This window comes from Ictidomys tridecemlineatus, chromosome 15 (assembly GCF_052094955.1).
Source record: "Ictidomys tridecemlineatus isolate mIctTri1 chromosome 15, mIctTri1.hap1, whole genome shotgun sequence".
NCBI lineage: Eukaryota > Metazoa > Chordata > Mammalia > Rodentia > Sciuridae > Ictidomys > Ictidomys tridecemlineatus.
The window spans coordinates 8,177,451-8,196,581 of record NC_135491.1 but is presented as its reverse complement, the minus strand read 5'-3'; the positions used below and the strand labels follow the sequence as shown (position 1 = coordinate 8,196,581).

Genomic DNA, 19,131 nt, shown 5'->3' with positions numbered 1-19,131 from the left:
CTCTTCCAAATACATATAAACAACAAAAAAGGCTTTCTTCAGGCCCCACACATTCCTCAGTGGGTTATTTTGCAGCACTTGCTATGGGGACCCTTCCATGAACTCATGCTCAGATTCTGATCGTGTGGTTCCCAGAATGAGTCCAAAATTGCTCAATGCAAAGAAACTTTGATCACCAGTCACTATTTTGTTTAATCACCCAGTTAATTTGACAACCAGAAAAGTTAATGATTCTTTTGACTTTACTTCAAAGTCCAGCCTCCCAGTACCTCCTCCAACATCCAATGGTGGCTGCAGCAGGAACCCCTGCACCTCGCACAGAGAGCTCATCACCATGACAGATGGCTACTTGTGGTTTGAAGGGATAGGTTTCCCTGTGGTTGGTTACAGCTATGAAGTTTTGAAAGAAGCATGTGCTCAGTTTGTGATAAAGGATGAAGACATAGTATTGGTGACCTACCCCAAATCAGGTAAGGAAACAGGACAGGGACCATCATGGGAAAGGCGGTGGCTGCGTTCCTCTCTTACTCAGCAGATGGAGGGCCTGACCTCTCCATGCCAGAGACCCCTGCTTTGGGGAAGAAGGGGCAGTGCCCGAGGCCACTTGCATCCAGACTAGGACAGAATGACATAAGTGCTCAGCAGGGGTCATCTGAGGTTTGAGAGTGAGATATAGGAATGAATCATAAGCAGATTCGGGCATTTGTTTGGTAGCATGGGAGAAGGGGTGGAAAAGGGTGACCTGTGAAGACCTACTGCTGAAATACCAGCTCAATAGGAATGAAAAGTTGGAATGGAGATCATAAGGTGTAGAGGTTCTGTAGTTCAGGAGGGTCAGCATGGACAGAGCCTCGGAATCAGAAAGAGCCTGGAAAATTCAAGGGACTGAAAGGACAGGTGTCATGCACCTACAGGAGAGGGGCTGGGGGCAGGAGCACTGCTAAGTTGGCGAGGATTGGGGCCAATGACCTTTGAAGAGACAGGAGGTTGGAAAGTCAAGGGAAGTTGGGACATATTAGAAGGATCTCAGCCAAGAGCCAAAGGCTGGAAGCTACCAAAAATCCACTGGTAGTTTAACGCCTAAACAAAATGTGGTGAGTTGATCCAATGGAGTATGATTCAGCCTTAACCAGGACGACAGGCTGACTCCTTCTACAATATAGGTCAATACTGGGCCTCATGCTAAGTGCAGTCTGATGGGCACAAAATGACAAATAGTATAGGAATCCATGGGGCAAAGTGTAGTCAAGTTCAGAGAAACAGAGAGCCCCGGGGTGGGTTCCAGGGCCTGAAAGATGGAATTAGTAGGGAAATGATGTTAAGCAGCAGAGAGTTTCAGATTTTTAAGACAAAAGCTTCTGGACATCGGCTGAGCTACAGCAGGAACATGTTGAACACTGCTCAGCACCACCCCATGGCATGCTTAAAATGGGCAGATGGTAAAGTGCATGTTATGTATTTTATCATAATTTTTGTTCACAAGCCAGGTTGAAGTGAGCGACTGTCACTTTTCCTCCCTTCTCTAGGAACCCACTGGTTGGTTGAAATTCTCTGCCTGATTCACTCCCATGGTGATACCAAGTGGATTCGATCTGTGGCCATCTGGGATCGCTCACCCTGGACAGAGACAGATGATGGTTACAAACTTTTAAATGAGAGAGAAGGCCCGTGGCTCATGTCCTCTCACCTCCCCTTCCATCTCTTCCCCAAGTCTTTATTCACTTCCAAGGCCAAGGTTAGTGTCTAATGTTTAGCCCAAGCTTTCCCCTTCCATGTGCCTAGATAACCCTTGTAGATCTTGCTGTGGTGAGTGCTCACTGGGTAGATTGGTGACACTGCCATTCCCAGATATTATTTAGGTTCATGTGGCCGCAACCAGACCACACTTGCATGCAAGGATGTGGACCATTCTGCAGATTAGCCTCAGCTGAATTCAGGGGTAATATGACTGGCTAAAGTCAGAATCTTAGAAAACCACATTCCATGTGTAAGCAGAATTAAAACTGCATCTACACTAGAGTGTCCCAGCATACAGCTCTTACAGATGTCCGTCAATACTCACTCAATCACAGCCTCCTGCTGGGTACAAGGAAGCACCCAAGTCAGTGTTGCCTGTATGTGGGGAGCAGACCTGCATACACTGATGAATGCTCACATCCAGGGGACTGCTAGGAGTCGTGGCTAGCTAGGTAATGACGCCAGCCCTCTTCACGTCACTGTGCTCTGTGATCAGCAGCCTCTCCAGCCTCCCCATGGCTGATGGGTGATCAGTACAGATCATGGATATCCAAGATCTAACAAATGAAGAATTGTAATGCAGTCTGCTGTTATATGTAAATAATAATAATAATAATAATAATAATAATAATTTATATATTTGGTGAATGAACGGTATAACTAATTTATTAATGGAACTCAACAAGTTTAATAAAGATTAAGGAAGAACTGCCCAGGGAAAGATCAAGATCAAGGTGGGGAAATGAGTGACTGAGACTGATTTTTCATTTTCTCATTGTCCCTAATTTAAGGTGACATATATCATGAGAAATCCCAAAGATGTTCTTGTGTCAGGTTATTATCACTGGACTATGGCAAAACTATGTAAGAAACCAGAGTCACTGGAACAGTATTTTCAGTGGTTCATCCAAGGAAACGGTGAGTGTTTTTCACATATAGGTCTGTGTCCTCTACTCTGCTGGTCTTTTTCTTATTTTGTGGTTTACCTATTTTATTCTTCTTCTGCGCACTTTCCACATATGAGAGAAAGCAGACAACCCTTGACTCTGTGAGTCTGGCTTGTTTCAATCAGCATGCTGGTCTCCAGTTCCATCCATTTTCCTGTAAATGACATAATTTAGTCCTTCTTTATGACTGAGTAAAATCCATTGTGTATGAACCACATTCTCTGTATCCATTCATCAGTGGACACCAAGGTTGGTCCCAGAGCTCAGCTGCTGGGAGTTGAACTGCTATCCACCTGGGGTGCATGTGTTTCTATAGTATGCTGGCTTTGTTTTGATGAATCCCAAGGAGCTCTATGATTAGGGTACATGCTGGCTCCATTTCTAGTCTTTTGAGGAAACTTCAGACTGATTTCCATGGTGTTGTACTAGTCTCCAATCCCAATAGTGTGTAAGTGCTCCTTTTAACTCAGTCCCTGCCAGTGGTTATTCCTCTTTGTGTTCTTGATGATTGCCATTGTAACTGGAGTGAGACATGATCTCTGTGTTGTTTCTATTTGTTTTTCGCTGGTTGTTAAAGATGTTGAAATATTTTTTCATAATAATGTTGGCCATTGTATTTCTTCTTTTGAGAACGGATTGTGATTTCCCATCTGTTGATTTGGTTATTTGGTTTTTAGTGTTAATATTTTTGGTCTTATCCCAATCAATATATGGGCTAAGAAACCGAACAAGTACTTGTCAGTAGAAGATATACATTCAATCAACACATACATGAAAAAAATGTTCAACATCTCCAGTAACAGAGAAATGCAAACTAAATTTTCTCTAAGATTTCATTTCATTCTAGTCATAATGGCAATTTTCAAAAATACAATCAACAAGAAGTGAGGTAAGGATGTTAAGGGGAAAAGGCACACTCCTACATTGCTGGTGGCAGTGCAAATTGGTGCAACCACTCTGGAAAGCAGTATAGAGAATTCTTATAAGACTTGGAATGGAACCACATTTGACCCAGCTATCCCACTTCTTGGTCTTTACCCAAAGGACTTAAAATCAGCAGACAATAGTGACACAGCCACATCAGTATTCATACAAGCTCAATTCACAACACCTAAACATGGAAGCAACCTAGATGTCCTTCAATAGATGAATGGATAAAGAAGCCTTGGTACTTATACACAATGGAATATTACTCAGCATTAAGAGAGAATAAAATTACAGCATTTGCAGGTAAATGAATGGAGGTTTAGAATATCATGCTATGCAAAGTAAGCCAATCCTAAAAAGCAAAGTCCAATGGTTCTCTCTGGTAAGTAGATGCTGAACAAAAAGGGGCAAGGGCGGTGGTCAAGGGAAGAAGAGAGGAACTTTGATAGGGCAATGCAGGTGAGGAGACATAGGGGCAGGAAAGATGGTGGAATGATGGTGGACATCATTACTCTAAGTCTATGTGTTTGTGCAGATATGGTGGGACTCCACATCATGCAAACCAGGGAAATGAAAAGTTGGGCTCCATTTGTGTACAATGAATCAAAATGCATTCTGCTGTATGTATAACTAATTAGAAGAAAGAAATAATAATAATAAACTTAATTTGAGTTTTTTTAAGTTCTGGATGTAAATCTTTTCTCAGAAAATTAGCTGGAAATGGATTTGCTCCCTTTTGTGAGCCCTCTCTCTCTCTGTCTTGTCTCCTTTGCTGTGTGGAAACTTTTTTAAAAAAATTATTTACACATGACAGCACAATACCTGATATGTCATACATTTAAATCAGATGGGATATGGCTTCTCATTTTTCTGAGTATACAGGTTGCAGAAACACATTGGTCCTGCATTGGGGAAGCTTTTCAACTTGAGCCTCTCCATTTATCACCTCTTGGGGTTTTTTTCCTGAACACTAGGAGTCTTACAGAAGTAATGCTTGCACCTACAGGTCAGAGGATAGGCACTACGATTTCCACTAGTAGTTACAGTGTTTATGGTCTAATTCTTTTTTTTATTTTTGAGCCACTTGGAGTGAATTTTTTTTAGATTTACCTTCATTCTTCAAACCATATTTATTCTGTTTTCCAAGCACAATTTATTAAATCGATTTTGTTTTCTCAAACATTTGCTTTTGTTGCCTTTCTTGAGGATCATTTGACTGCATCTGTGTGGATCTGTCTCTGAGTCTTCTCTTCTAATCCACTGATCTCAGTGAATGTTTTGATATTAGCACACTTTTTTGTTACTATACCTCTTCAGTATAATTTGAGACTGGTTCGATTTTAAAACATGATAGCTCCAGTATTATTATTATTATTATTATTATTATTATTATTATTATTATTCTTTGGCATTGGGGATTAGACCCATGGCTCTGCAGTTGCTAGTCAAGTGCTCTACGACTTAGCCACATCTCAAGCCCCTTTTCATACTTTATCTATAGAGAGGGCCTCCCTAAGTTGCTGAGGCTGGCTTTGAACTCTCAAACCGCCTGCTTCAGCCTCCTGAGTATCTGAGCTACAGGTTTGGACCATCATATTCCTCTACCTGGAGATTTGTAGAAATCTTTGTGAAAGAAATTGTATTCATGAATTCTCCCTCAGCAGATTCATTGTTGTGATGAAGAAAAGTGCTTGTTTTTTGCATGTTGATTTTGTATGTTGCTATTTTCTTCAATTGATCAGTTCTAGGAGATTTTGGGGAAAGATTCTTGGGTGTTCACAGCAGAGCCTCCTATCACCTGCAAACAGTGATAACACGGCTTCTTTCTTTCCCACTGGTGAGGTTTTGATTCCCTTCTCTGCCAATACCTCTGGCTCGAGTCTCTAGAGCTCTATTGAAAGGCAGTGGTGAAAGTGGACATCCTTGTCTTGTTCCTGATGTTAGGAGAGATGCTTCTAGATTTTCCTCGATTAGCATTATGTTGGCTTGGGATTTGTCACACATAGCCCTCATGATGTTCAGCCAAGTTCCTCTGTCAAGGTAAACTCTATTGATTAGGTGAACATTTATGGATTTCCTTATGTTACCCAATCTTACATCCTTGGATTGAAATCAACATCTCGTGATGTACAGTATTAAAGTGTGAACACATCAGGTCCTGAGTATAATCTTAATGCTGAACAGATTTACTTAAATTTTAATAAGCTGTTCTGTATCTGTGTTCAGCAGATATATTGGTCTACAGTTTTCTTATTTGATCTGTGTTTCCCAGTTGAGTATCAGTATGCGACTGGTTTCATAAAATGAATTCAGGAAAGATCCCCCTCTCTATTTCATTACCTAGTTTGAGCAGCGTTTATCAATGATACATGAATCAAGCTGTCAATGTGTGTAGAGTGTATGGGCCCCCTGGATGGGCGTGTTGCTTGAACATGTGGAGCTGTTGGTCCCTGAGTCCCCTGGGCACGGACAGTTCTCGACCAAGTAAGAAACAGAGCTTCAATGGATCTTTGATGTGGTATATATGAAGATTCTCTCATCTCAGTCCCTAAATCCTGACACCATGCAGCCCACTCTGACATGTTAATCAGAAGAAAGGGAGGAGTGGACCCTGGAGTCGAGTGATACTCCACCGCTCTGTCTGGTGACTCTGAGCAGGTTCTTGTCCTTTTGATTCTTTAGGCCACAATCCAAAAAGTCCTTTCAGCTATTATTTTTACACTGTATCTATTGATTTCATGTAAAATTTCTCTTTGGAAATCTCTTCAAAATACAAATAAACAAAAAAAATGGCTTTCTTCAGGTCCCATGGATTCATCAGTGGTCTTATTTTGCAGCAATTTCTATATGGTCTTGGCCATGAACTCATGCTCAGATCTTGATCCTGTCCTTCCCTGAATGAGTCCAAAATTGTTCAATGCAAAGAAACTTTGATCACCAGTCACAATTTCATTTTACCACTCAGTTAATTTGACAACCAGAAAAGTTAATGATTCTTTTGACTTTACTTCAAAGTCCAGTCTCCCAGTGTCTCCCCCAACATCCACTGGTGGCCACTGCAGGAACCCCTGCACCTCGCACAGAGAGCTCATCACCATGACAGATGGCTACTTGTGGTTTGAAGGGATACATTTTCCTGTGGTTGGTTACAGCTATGAAGTTTTGAAAGAAGCATGTGCTCAGTTTGTGATAAAGGATGAAGACACAGTATTGGTGACCTACCCCAAATCAGGTAAGGACACAGGACAGGGACCATCATGGGAAAGGCAGTGGCTGTGTTCCTCTCTTACTCAGCAGATGGATGGCCTGCCCTCTCCATGCCAGTGAGCTCTGCTTTGGGGAAGAAGGGGCAGTGCCCCAGGCCACTTGCATCAAGACTAGGACAGAGTGACTAAGTGCTCAGCAGTGGTCATCTGAGGTATGAGAGGGAGATAGAGGAGTGAATTGTAAGCAGATTTGGGTATTTGTGTAGTGGCACAGGAGAAGGGGGCGGAAGAGGGTGGCCTGTAAAGATCTACTGGTGAAATACCAGCTCAACAAGAATGAAAAGTCTGAATGGAGGTCATGTGGTGGAGGGGTACTGTAGAGCAGGAGGATCAGCATGGAAAGAGCCTGGGAATCAGAAATATCCTGAAAAATTCAAGGGACTGAAAGGACATGTGTAATGCACCTACAGGAGAGGGGCTGGGGCTGGAGTACTGCAAAGTGGGCGAGGATTGGGGCCAATGACCATCAAAGGGACACAAGGTTGGAAAGTCAAGGGAAGTTGGAACATATTAGAAGGATCTCAGCCAAGAGCCAAGGGTTGGAAGCATCCAAAAATTCACTGGTAGTTTAATATGTAAACAAAGTGTGGCAAGTTGATACAATGGGTTATGATTCAGCATTAACCAGGATGACAGGCTGACTCCTCTTACAATATAGGTCAATACTGGGCCTCATGCTAAGTGCAGTCTGATGGGCACAAAAGGACAAATAGTATAGGAATCCATGGGGCAAAGAGTAGTCAAGTTCACAGAAACAGAGCCCCAAGGTGGGTTTCAGGACCTCAAAGATGGAATTAGTAGGGAAATGATGTTAAGGAGCAGAGAGTTTCAGTTTTTCAAGACAAAAAGCTTCTGGACATTGGCTGAGCAACAGCAGGAGCATGCTGAACTCTGCTCAGCACCACCCCATGGCATGCTTGAAATGGGCAGATGGTAAAGTGCATGTTATGTATTTTATCGTAAGTTTTCTTCAGAAGCCAGATGAAGTGAGTGACCGTCAAATTTTCTTCCTTCTAGGAACCAACTGGATGATTGAAATTCTCTCCCTGATTCACTCCAATGGTGATACCAAGTGGATTCGATCTGTGCCCTTCTGGGAACGCTCACCCTGGATAGAGACAGATGATGGTTACAAATGTTTAAATGAGAGAGAAGGCCCACGGCTCATGTCCTCTCACCTCCCCTTCCATCTCTTCCCCAAGTCTTTATTTGCTTCCAAAGCCAAGGTCAGTGCCAGATGTACAACATTTCCATAATTCAGAATGTCTCCCCAGTACCCGTCTACCACCAGTCCCCACCACCTGAGTGCAATACTCTCTAGAGTTACAGCCAAGGATTCTTTTTGCTTATTCCTGAATTTTCTATTAATGCATGCATGCTGTCTGGATGTCATATATGTGAGACTCATTGATGGTCTTGAGTGTGAGAATGCTGTATGTGCTATGAATCTGAATATTCCATAATTTATTAATCCAATGTGCTGTTAGTGATCATGGTGGGAAAGCACACACACCCCTCACCACTTACCATTTAAAACTGCCTGGGGAAAGATCAAGATCAATGTGGGGAAATGAGTGACTGAGACTGATTTTTTATTTTCTCATTTTGCCTAATTTAAGGTGATATATATCATGAGAAATCCCAAAGATGTTCTTGTGTCAGGTTATTATCATCAGTCTGTGATGAAACTATGTAAGCAACCAGAGTCACTGGAACAGTATTTTCAGTGGTTCATGCAAGGAAACGGTGAGTATTCTTCACATATAGGTCTATGTCCTCTACTCTGCTGGTCTTTCTCTTGTTTTTTGGTATATCTATTTTATTCTTCTTCTGTGTATTTTCCACATATGAGAGAAAACAGACAACCCTTGATTCCGTGAGTCTGGCTTGTTTCAATCAGCATGCTGGTCTCCAGTTCCATCCATTTTCCTGTAAATGACATAATTTAGTCCTTCTTTATGACTGAGTAAAATCCATTATGTGTATGAACCACATTCTCTGTATCCATTCATCAGTCAGTGGACACCAAGGTTGGTCCCAGAGCTCAGCTGCTGGGAGTTGAACTGCTATCCACCTGGGGGGCATGTGTTGCTATAGTGTGCTGACTTTGTTTTGATGAATCCCAAGGAGCTCTATGATTAGGGCACATGCTGGCTCCATTCCTAGTCTTTTGAGGAAACTTCAGACTGATTTCCATGGTGTTGTACTAGTCTCCAATCCCAATAGTGTGTTTGTGCTCCTTTGCACTCAGTTCCTGCCAGTGTTTATTCCTATTTGTGTTCTTGATGATTGCAATTTTAACTGGAGTGAGACATGATCTCTGTGTAGTTTCTATTTTCTTTTCTCTGGTTGTTAAAGATGTCGAAATTTTTTTTCATAATATTGTTGGCCATTGTATTTCTTCTTTTGAGAAATGATTATGATTTGCCCATCTGTTGATTTGCTTATTTGGTTTTTGGTGTTAAGATTTTTTAACTTGTCCCAATGAATAAATGGGCTAAGGAACTAAACAAGCACTTCTCTGAAGAAGATATACAATCAATCAACAAATACATGAAAAAATGTTCAACATCTCCAGTAAGTAGAGAAATACAAATCAAAACTACGCTAAAATTTCATCTCACTTGAGTCATAATGGCAATTTTCAAAAATACAAGCAACAAGAAGTGTGGTAGGATGTGATAATGGGAAAAGCCAAACTCATATATTGCTGGTGTTACTGCAAATGGGTGCAACCACTCTGGAAAGCAGTATGGAGATTCCTTAGAAGACTTGGAATGGAACCACATTTGACCCAGCTATTACACTCCTTGGTCTGTAGCCAAAGGACTTAAAATCAGCAGACTATAGTGACACAGCCAAGTCAATATTTATACCAGTTCAATTCACAATAGCTAAACTTGGAAGCAATCTAGATGCTTTTCAAAAGATGAGTGGATAAAAAGCTGTGGCACTTATACACAATGGACTATTACTCAGCATTAAGAGAGAATAAAATCATAGCCTTTGCAGGTAAATGGAAGGAGGTTGAGAATATCATGCTATGCAAATAAGCCAATTCTAAGAAAAATAAGAAAGGCCAAATGTTCGCTGTGATAAACAGACCGTGAACCAAAAGGGGTGGTCAAGGGAAGAATAGAGGAAGTTTGATTGGGCAAAGCGGAGGAAGAGACATGGGAGTAGGAAATACGATGGAATGAGATGGACATCTTTACTCTAAGTCCATGTGAGAGTGCAGATAAGATGGGACTCTACATCATCCACAACCAGAGAAATGAAAAGTTGTGTTCCATTTGTGTACAGTGAATCTAAATGCCTTCTACTGTATGTATAACTAATTAGAATAAATAAATAATAATAATAACAACATTATTTTTAGTTCCTTTTATGTTCTGGGTGTTAATCTTTAGTCAGAAAATTAGCTGGAAAAGTTTTGCTCCTTCCTGTGAGCCCTGTCTCTCTGTCTCTCCTCACCGTGTGGAAGCTTTTCAACTTGAGCCTTTCCATTTATCAACTCTTGGTTTTCTTTCCTGAACACTAGGAGTCTTATAGAAGTAAGGCTTGACCTACAGGTCAGAGGATAGGCACTATGATTTCCACTAGTAGTTACAGTGTTTATGGACTAATTCCTGTTTTTTGATCCACTCGGAGTTGATTTTTCTGCAGAATTTAGCTTCATTCTCCTACTGTAGATGTTCAGTTTTCCAAGCACCATTTACTAAATAGGCTTTGTTTTCTCCAACATTTGCTTTGATGCCTTTCTTAAGAATCGTTTAACTCTATCTGTGTGGGTCTGTCTCTGAGTCTTCTAATCTACTGATCTAAGTGAATGTTTTGATATTAGCACACTTTTTTGTTACTATACCTCTTCAGTATGACTTGAGACTAAATAGACTTTAAAACATGATAACTTTAGCATTATTATTATTATTCTATCTCACTGGGGATTATACCCAGGGCTCTGCAGGTGCTAATTAAGTGTTCTATGACTGAGCCACATCTCCAGCCCCTTTTCATAATTTATCTAGAGAGAGGGCCTCCCTAAGTTGCTGAGGCTGGCTTTGAACTCTCTCAATTCTCCTGCCTCAGCCTCCTGAGTATTTGGGATACAGGTTTGCACCATCATATTCCTCTACCTGGGTATTTGTTGAAACCTTGGTGAATGGAATTGCATTCCTGTATTCTTCCTCAGCAGATTCATTCTCGTGATGAAGGAAAGTGCTTCTTTTTCTGCATGTTGATTTTGTATGTTGCTATTTTCCTCAATTGATCAGTTCTAGGAGTTTTGGGGGAAAGGTTCTTGGGTGTTCACAGCAGAGCCTCCTATCACCTGCAAACAGTGATCAAGAGGCTTCTTTCTTTCCCACTGGTGAGGTTTTGATTTCCTTCTCTGCCAACGTCTCTGGCTCAAGTCTCTAGAGCTCTATTGAATGTCAGTAGTGAAAGTGGACATCCTTGTCTTGTTCCTGATGTTAGGAGAGTTACTTCCAGATTTTCCTCGATTAGCATGATGTTGGCTTGGGGATTGTCACACATAGCCCTCATGATGCTCAGCCAAGTTCCTCTGTCAAGGCAAATTCTATTGATGTGGTGAAACATTATGGATTTGCCTGTGTTGACCAACCTTACATCCCTGGACTGAAATCAACATCCCGTGATGTACAGTCTTAAAGTGTGAACACAACATGTCCTGAGTATAATCTTAATGCTGAATAGGATTTGCTGAAATTTTAATAAGCTGTTCTGTATCTGTGTTCAGCAGGAATATGGGTGTATTGTTTTTACTTGATCTGTGTTTCCCACTTGGGTGTCAGTGTGCGACTAGTTCCATAGAATGAATTCAGGAAATATTCTTCTCTCTTTTTCATTACCTAGTTTGAGTAGCATTGATCAATAATATGTGAATCAAGCTGTCACTGTGTGTAGAGTGACATGGATGGCGTAGGCTGTTTTGGCAGTGTGTAACCTGCACCCTTGTGCCTGCCCACAGTGCACTATGGATCATGGTTTGAGCACATTCGTGGCTGGATGTCCATGAGACACAGGGAGAACGTCCTGCTGCTGAGTTATGAAGAGCTGCAGAAGGTGAGCCCCCTCTCATAGTTGGCGCCTACAGCACCCCAACATCCTCACTCTCCCCAAAGTCCGTGGTCCTGTGTGTCTCCCCTTCATGTTCTCTGTCAAAGAATAGGCTGTGGAGGTCACTGAGAGGAGATGAGTCTTTGGTCTGCACTTTCCTACTTCTGTGAGACCCTCCCCAAGCCCAAGCTCTTCCTCCATATCTTCCAAACTACTGCATCCTGAAAAATCGGAGGGGCCCTTCCACAAACTCTTGGTCCTCCTGCCTCAGCCTCCCGAGTATCTGGGAAACAGGCAGGCAGCATCAGACTCCTTGACCAGAGTGCCACGACTTATGCCCCCCACTAGGGCTGCCAGGGTCTCTGCCTGCAGGACCTTCTCTGTTCCCAGAAACCTAGCCATCAGAAGGAGTGGGGCAGAAAGCACTAATCCCAGAGTTAGGTCCACCTTTCTGGCTTCCCCCTTGACTGACAAAGTGACATGAATGTGAGGTGCCACTTTGGGTGACTATTCTGAGAGGTCAGGGGCTGGAGTAAGAGGCAGAGTCTGTAGATGATGCTCAGCCCTTGTGGTGGGGGCAGGGTACAGCTGAGAACAGCAATGACTTCCAGTGATCTGAGGAACAGGATGGGACTGTGGAGAAGAATAACTAAGTTTGTATTTCAAAATAGCAAATGGAGAGGATTTTGAATGTTCCCAACTTAATAAATACTGTCATCTGAGTTTGCAGATGTGCCACTTACACTGGTTGGATCATCACATTTTGAGCAGGTACTTAGCCTAATCTTATTTTTCTGCTCATTCAAAAAGAAGCTACCCTTGAACTGCACACAGATGCACAGGGCTCTGTGGGAGGCTCACAGGTCCAGATGGAACAGAAATCTTTAAAATATTTAGAAGCTTTTTTAGAAGTGGTTAAAATGAACAAAAAGTAAGGAGTAAGCAGACCTTTGAAGACATTTCTCCTGTGGGTGAGTCTTGGGGACAGAGAAGGAGCCACAGGCTCAGGCATCTGTTTCCCCTTAGAAGGGACCCTGGTCACCCTCCTGCAGCTGCTTCCTGTTCTGCTGTGTCCTCAGCATGAGGTCAGTCCTCAGGGAGGAGCCTTGGTGCCACCTTCAGCCACCTCAGCAGCAAGCTGCACAGTCCCTGTGATTCTCCTTTCCAAACAACAACATGTTCTTACATTGTTGCCACCGTGGGGTCTTCTTGTCACTCAGTGACTGGGGCTCGTGAAAACATCACTATAATAAAGGACTATGGTGCTGACAGGAGGTCTAGGTCTCCAAGGAAATCCTCTCTTCTCATAATGACCTGTTCCCTTGCTGTGATCTCCCAGGAAAACCCATTGATAACCATGGGGTCAAGTTAAGGAGATATTGTAAAGCCCCGTGCCAGTCAAGGGACGCAGGGTCACTTGGGGTGAGGATTAGCCTTTGGGGACTTTGTCTCTCTGCCTTATCTTGAAACCTCCGGCGTCTCCTTAGAAACCCCAGGCCCTGCCTTTGGGGTGTCCCAACTCAGCCTCCTGGGAAGCCCCTGTGATCTTCATGTCACCACATACCTCATGCTCTCTGCTGGCCCTGTCTCTGTCTCCCTCCTCTGGTGTCCCCAGCAGGCTTCTCCCATCCTGATGTCATTCCCCTCCTCTTCCTCCCCACAGCCCTCCTAACACCCCTTCCCATCCTCCAGGTCCTGCTCTCCTGCCTGTTGATAGCTTCCCTCTTCATGTTCACATGTAGGACCCAAGAAGCACCATAGAGAGGATCTGTCAGTTCCTGGGAAAGAAGTTGACTCCAGAAGAACTGGACTCAGTCCTCAAGAACAGCTCCTTCCAAGTCATGAAACAAAACAAGATGTCCAATTATGAAACGTTGCCTGTAGATTTATTTACTAGGCCTTTCCTAATTACAAGAAAAGGTAAATGCCCTGGTTTCAAAATGGGTTTTACTACGTGGGCATCTTGTGTTTGCCCCCAGCACTAAGAATGCAGGTGTTGGGACATTTCAACTTGAATCCTTCATGTCCCAGAGCCTCTTGTTTCCTTCAGGAAAGCTGTGTTCATGGGACTGGGATGGGCTGCAGGTACCTGGAGAAGGTTGACTCAGTCTTGGGGAGGAGGGGGTTCTGGAGATGGTGGTGTCTGGGCCACTCCACTGGTGACTTACCACAGAGTACTGCCCTAAAGAGAGAGATACATAAAGAAAGACACGATTGGAGAGAGTAGAGAGGAGGGCATTAGCTATGAGACATTGTAAGGCCTCTTTCCTGTGACGAAAGATCAATCGTGTCTCCACCTTTGGGTTCAGGCCTATTGAAAATGTCTGTTCCAAGTAGTGGCAGGACCTGTTTCGCAAAGTTCCTTCAGTTCACATGGATCTGAAATGGAGACCCATGGAATCAGTATACTAAATACTTCAAGGGATATTCAGGACGTCAGGATTCCTGCCACACAGTGAGCCTGGAGCACAGAGCCATAAAACAGAGATGGTGATGGGACTCGGGGAAAAGCCCAGGCCTAGCAGAAGAAATCAGTAAAGATTGTTCTACTAATGAAGATGACTATGAAAATAGGAGTCGTGTGTGGTATTATTACAGCCATGACATATGACATAGGCTGCTATTTTATATTCATCTGATTGTACTCTTTATATGTCTATCTTACATTGGGTCAGTTAGGGTTATGATTTTATTAATTAATTAGATCTGTCTGCTATGTGAAAATTAATTTATATGACAAATAATGCTGTAATCACATAAGTAAAAGGTAACAATCATGTTCATATCTTATCACCCATTCCATCACCACTACCCAGTCACTGGGTAATGCCTCCAGGGAGTTTTTTAAATACTTGACTATAAAGCAGGATATTATGCTAGTCTTTTCCTCATTCTTTATCAGTACTTTCAAAAAATATTTTTTGAGCATATACAGTGTAATGTCTTTAAGCAGTAAATTCTTAGGCAATTTGTAAAAATGATTTTATACCCTAATATGTTAGAAATGCATACCTTATGCACATTCAAAAAGAAAGTACACAGAGCATCTCCTGTTTGATCATTGCTATGAACGAGGATGGAGATGTAGGGTTCTGAGCTGAGAGCCCCACTGAGTCACTGCACTGGAGTAAACATATGAGTGAGGCCAATGGACAGAGGAGAAGGTGTCTGCTGGGACAGACTCTGGGGTAAGGAGCAGGAAAGGTAAACACCCTGAGGAGGGGGCAGCCTGGCATGTCTGAAGCTGAATCAGAAGACTATGTCATAAAGCAGAAAGAGCAAATGGGCAGTCCTAGGGATGGAGTCCCAACCACCAAGGACCCTGCAGCTAGAGCCTCAAAGCACCAGGGAACTTGGCTGAAGGAGACTGGACGTCCTGGGAGACTCTGAGCCACAAAGGACTGGAGCCACTGGATTTGGCAAGGGGTCAACATGGGTTCTTTGTGCAGAAGAACTGATCACAGGGATTGGCCAAAGCAGAGAGACTATGTGTGACTTGCTCTCATCATCCAGGTCAGAAATTTTGTTAGCTTTGGCCAAAGGGCTCAAAAAACAAGTGGTCAGACTTAGTTATACTCCAGATGTTCTGATTTATAGTCAGGATCGCTGCTTGTGGATTCTGTGCAGGATGGTTTGGGAGAGCAGGGCAGTCAGGACACACTTTCCAGACAGGTAGAAGGGGAAATGCACATGGTGGCCAGGCAGGAGAAGGCCTCACCAATGTCCCAGGGGTCACTCTGCTGTCTACACAGAGCAGGGAGGAGGTCGCCATCTTAAGACCCATCCCTAGATCTGATCTGTGTCTACTTCATGTTTTCCAGGCATCTGTGGGGACTGGAAGAATCACCTCACAGTGGCCCAAGCTGAAGCCTTTGATAAAGTTTACCAGGAGAAGATGGCGGGTTTCTCCAAAGGGCTGTTCCCATGGGAGTAACCTCTTACAGATCCAAGACCTTCCATGGACACTGTGGTGGTTTTCCTGTCCTGGGGCCAGTACAGGACTGAGGTGTTCTTCACATAAAAGCCACTTCTACAGGAAAAAGGGGGTGGGAGGATAGGATAACATAGAGAACCAATGAAATATAAGAAAATTGAGGAGCAAAAGGAATTCTAGTTGGTTAGAGGACAAGAATGGATGGAGAGGGGGCATGCAGGGAAGGGAAATAACCTGCCACACATGGGTGGGTTTCTCTGCATGAACCCAACTCCTATGTGTACCTACAAAGCTCTGACAGAATTTAAAACCTGTTTCTTCATTCTGAAGCCTGTATTTTGCTTCTCTGATCACTTGCTTGAAAAATGACTAGAATTTCCCTATTCACTTTGTCACATCCTAGCATTTAAAAAATCATGTATAATTTTACACAGAGAGAAGCCTACCAATGTAAGATGAATATCACTCAGAATTGTCTCTCATTTTCAAAACAAGAAATAAAATGTAGCAGCACCTAGGGTTCCTTTTCTTTTCGTGCATCTCCAGATTGTGTTATGATGAGGATCTGAACGAATGTAATTTCCAGACTAGTTTATTTTCCATCCTGGTGGTGTTTACATCATAAATAATAATTGCTCTGTCTAGGACTTTTACAACTTACATCAATGTTGAAAGGAATGATATATTTTGAGCTCTCATTTCTACTCAGCATTAAACACATGGTTTTATCTGAGCTGAGTTGTAATGAGTGGTTAGGAATTGACTGAGACTTGGGCCACAGTTTCCTGTTCTCCTATAAGTGACTCCGGCTTTCCCCCTCACCAATTTCCCCATATTTAAAGCACCATTTGTCAAGAGTGACACAAACAAAGGTACTAGTTTTCTAGGATACATTTAGAACTGAACTGGACCGTTCACTCACTGGCCCCTGGTAGGTGTTATAAAATTTTTCTCCATAATCTTGTAATGAAGGTAAAGTCCAAATAAACTCTACCTCTGACTGCTTTTAGTTCACTAAATTTGAAGATCACGCAGTGGAGCGATGTAGTATTAGTCTCCTTCACCTTACTCCTCAGTCTATACTCAAAGGACTTGAGATCTACATAAGATAGTGACAGAAGCCATAAATGGTCAAGGTCACATGACAGAGTCCCAGTTTTGATTATGTTTAGATTATGTTTGCTTTGATTTTCTATCAAAACAAACATAATCTAAACACAATAAGTGTATTTTATTTATGTTTCTTCATGAGCAATTTGTAAATCCCACCACCACCTGTGAACACAAAGGCATTGGAAAGGGTTATCCCACAGCCCACCAACAAGGCTGTGCACACTGTTATCAGTGCAGCAGAGCTGGGCAACTGGACATCTCGGGCATCATTTCCAGCAAGGCCTAAACTTGCCTCTCAAGTCTTCAGAACCCGAATTTCTAATGGGAAGAACTAACTGGTGAAAACACACAGTCATGAAGGTTAGCCACAGAAAAGTCTTTGGAAATCATTCTCCCCTACTCTCTGGCAGGCGTGAACATCAGACATTACTTATGAGGATCACAGAGCAGGTCAGGGGCACTAGGCTCAGGGCAGCAACAGTCATTCTTCTTCACAGCTCCACAGCTGCCCTGTTTGGGCCTGAATGCTCTCTCCACATAGAGTCCCTAGTTCCTCACACCAAATCTCTGAGGAAGGCCTGGCCTGTTAGTTCAGCCAATGGCGGCTGGCCATGTGCCCATTTTCAGGGAGTGTCTTGTCTGACTGGAGGCAGATTGTTAAAGCCAAGTCCCCCCATCCTAGAGTATGCAGTGCCAATGAGGATAAAGGTAATAACCCCACATTCACAGAAATGAATGTCAACCTAGGTCAGGATCAAATGTAGCCTGTGGAGTCAGGCAGAGACACCCACTGTGGAGTATCACGTCATGGTGAGGGGAGAGACGGAGTCGTCAGAGTCCCCATTTTAGATAGTGATAAGAAGGGCCCTTCTGAGCTGGTGACAGGGCTTTCCTAAGACATGAGGAATGGAGAGAGGGAGAGAGAACCACCTGCCCTCTTTCAGGAACACTTGTGACACACACAGCCAACATGTAAGTGACCTGAAATGGAGACACCTTCAGGCTGTGTGAGGAATGGCAGCAAGGCCACCTGGGTTGCATGAGGGTGGCTTCTCCTCAGCTCTGGAGGTAATTTGAGAGAAAGGCCCACTCAAAAGTTCAAATACCTGGAGTTTCAGGAATTCCTGTGTGTTATATGTTCAGATGTTCAACCCTCAAAGTCAGTAAGTAGTCAGCCAGATGTTGGGGTTCAGGCCTGGGCCCTAGCTACTGTATGACTCAGGGAGGTGGATTGCATTTTAGAGGTAACTCTGGGCAGTTTCTAAGGCTCCATCTCAAAATATGGAATACTCAGTGCTTGGCATGTTACACAGGGATAGAGCTCTTGCTTACCTCACATGATTTCCTGAGTCAGTCCCCATGAATATCACCACAAAAGTCAACACACACCCATCAATGTTGAATACCTACGTTCCTCCTGTGCTGTGCATCTATGAAACACCGGTATCAAACCACCACTGTCACAGATTAAAATGGGGGCATTTAGGTAAGGTGTCCACTAGCACAGAAGGATCTCCAGGATTGGCACCTTGGAATGGGCCATGTCTGGATGCCTTTCTCCTTTTTGGTCCTTCACATTTTTTTCCTATGCTTTTGCCTTTTTCTTATTCTCTCATCAGGGTTCTCCTTTGGCAACAAATTTAATAAAAGTGGAGGAAATGGTGGAATTGCCTTCAGTTGCAACTAGCAGCTATGAACAGCTTGGAGTGATTGAGGGATCCACATTCTTTCAGGCCTGAAAGGAATACCCATAGGATGAGGTGCTCCACTCTAGCAAGACATCAATTGAACCACATGCTCAGCACCTGTGGTTAACATTGCTAAACCACCCTGCTACCTGAGGACGATACTAACAAGTCTCCACTACATTGACAGCTGCACTGCACCATGTTCTAAATGCAAACTGGGAACAACATCTTCACTTTAGTAATAGACAGAAACTGACCCACTGCTCCCTCCATCTCTGGGAGAATCAGTGGCAATTTCACTGAGCTGTGATTCATTGTTTTCTATTGAAGATGGGAACCAAGTGCAGCTCTGCCACTTTAGGGGGTTATGACTTTCTTAAGATTCCGTTTCCTTTTTACTTTACTATGTTATTGGTGCGTGATGATCACAGGAATAGCTG

At 43.1% G+C, this 19,131-nt stretch overlaps 1 protein-coding gene across 3 annotated transcripts; it reads left to right on the top strand.

The window, feature by feature from the left end:
- The first annotated feature begins 276 nt into the window (after positions 1 to 276).
- On the top strand, positions 277 to 16,403 carry LOC101965284 (sulfotransferase 2A1). 3 transcript variants are annotated; one of them, XM_078031744.1, is made up of 8 exons: positions 277 to 470; positions 1,527 to 1,735; positions 6,627 to 6,843; positions 7,895 to 8,103; positions 8,497 to 8,623; positions 11,868 to 11,962; positions 13,699 to 13,876; positions 15,778 to 16,403. In XM_078031744.1, the coding sequence occupies exons 1-8, from the start codon at positions 335 to 337 to the stop codon at positions 15,888 to 15,890; spliced, it is 1,284 nt and encodes a 427-aa protein (XP_077887870.1). In that variant the 5' UTR covers positions 277 to 334; the 3' UTR covers positions 15,891 to 16,403. The 3 variants fall into 3 exon arrangements, with proteins under 3 accessions (XP_077887870.1, XP_077887871.1, XP_005336664.2); XM_078031745.1 differs by having other exon boundaries at positions 331 to 470; positions 6,764 to 6,843; XM_005336607.4 differs by lacking the exon at positions 277 to 470 and adding an exon at positions 2,529 to 2,655 and having other exon boundaries at positions 1,605 to 1,735.
- Positions 16,404 to 19,131: the final 2,728 nt, after the last annotated feature.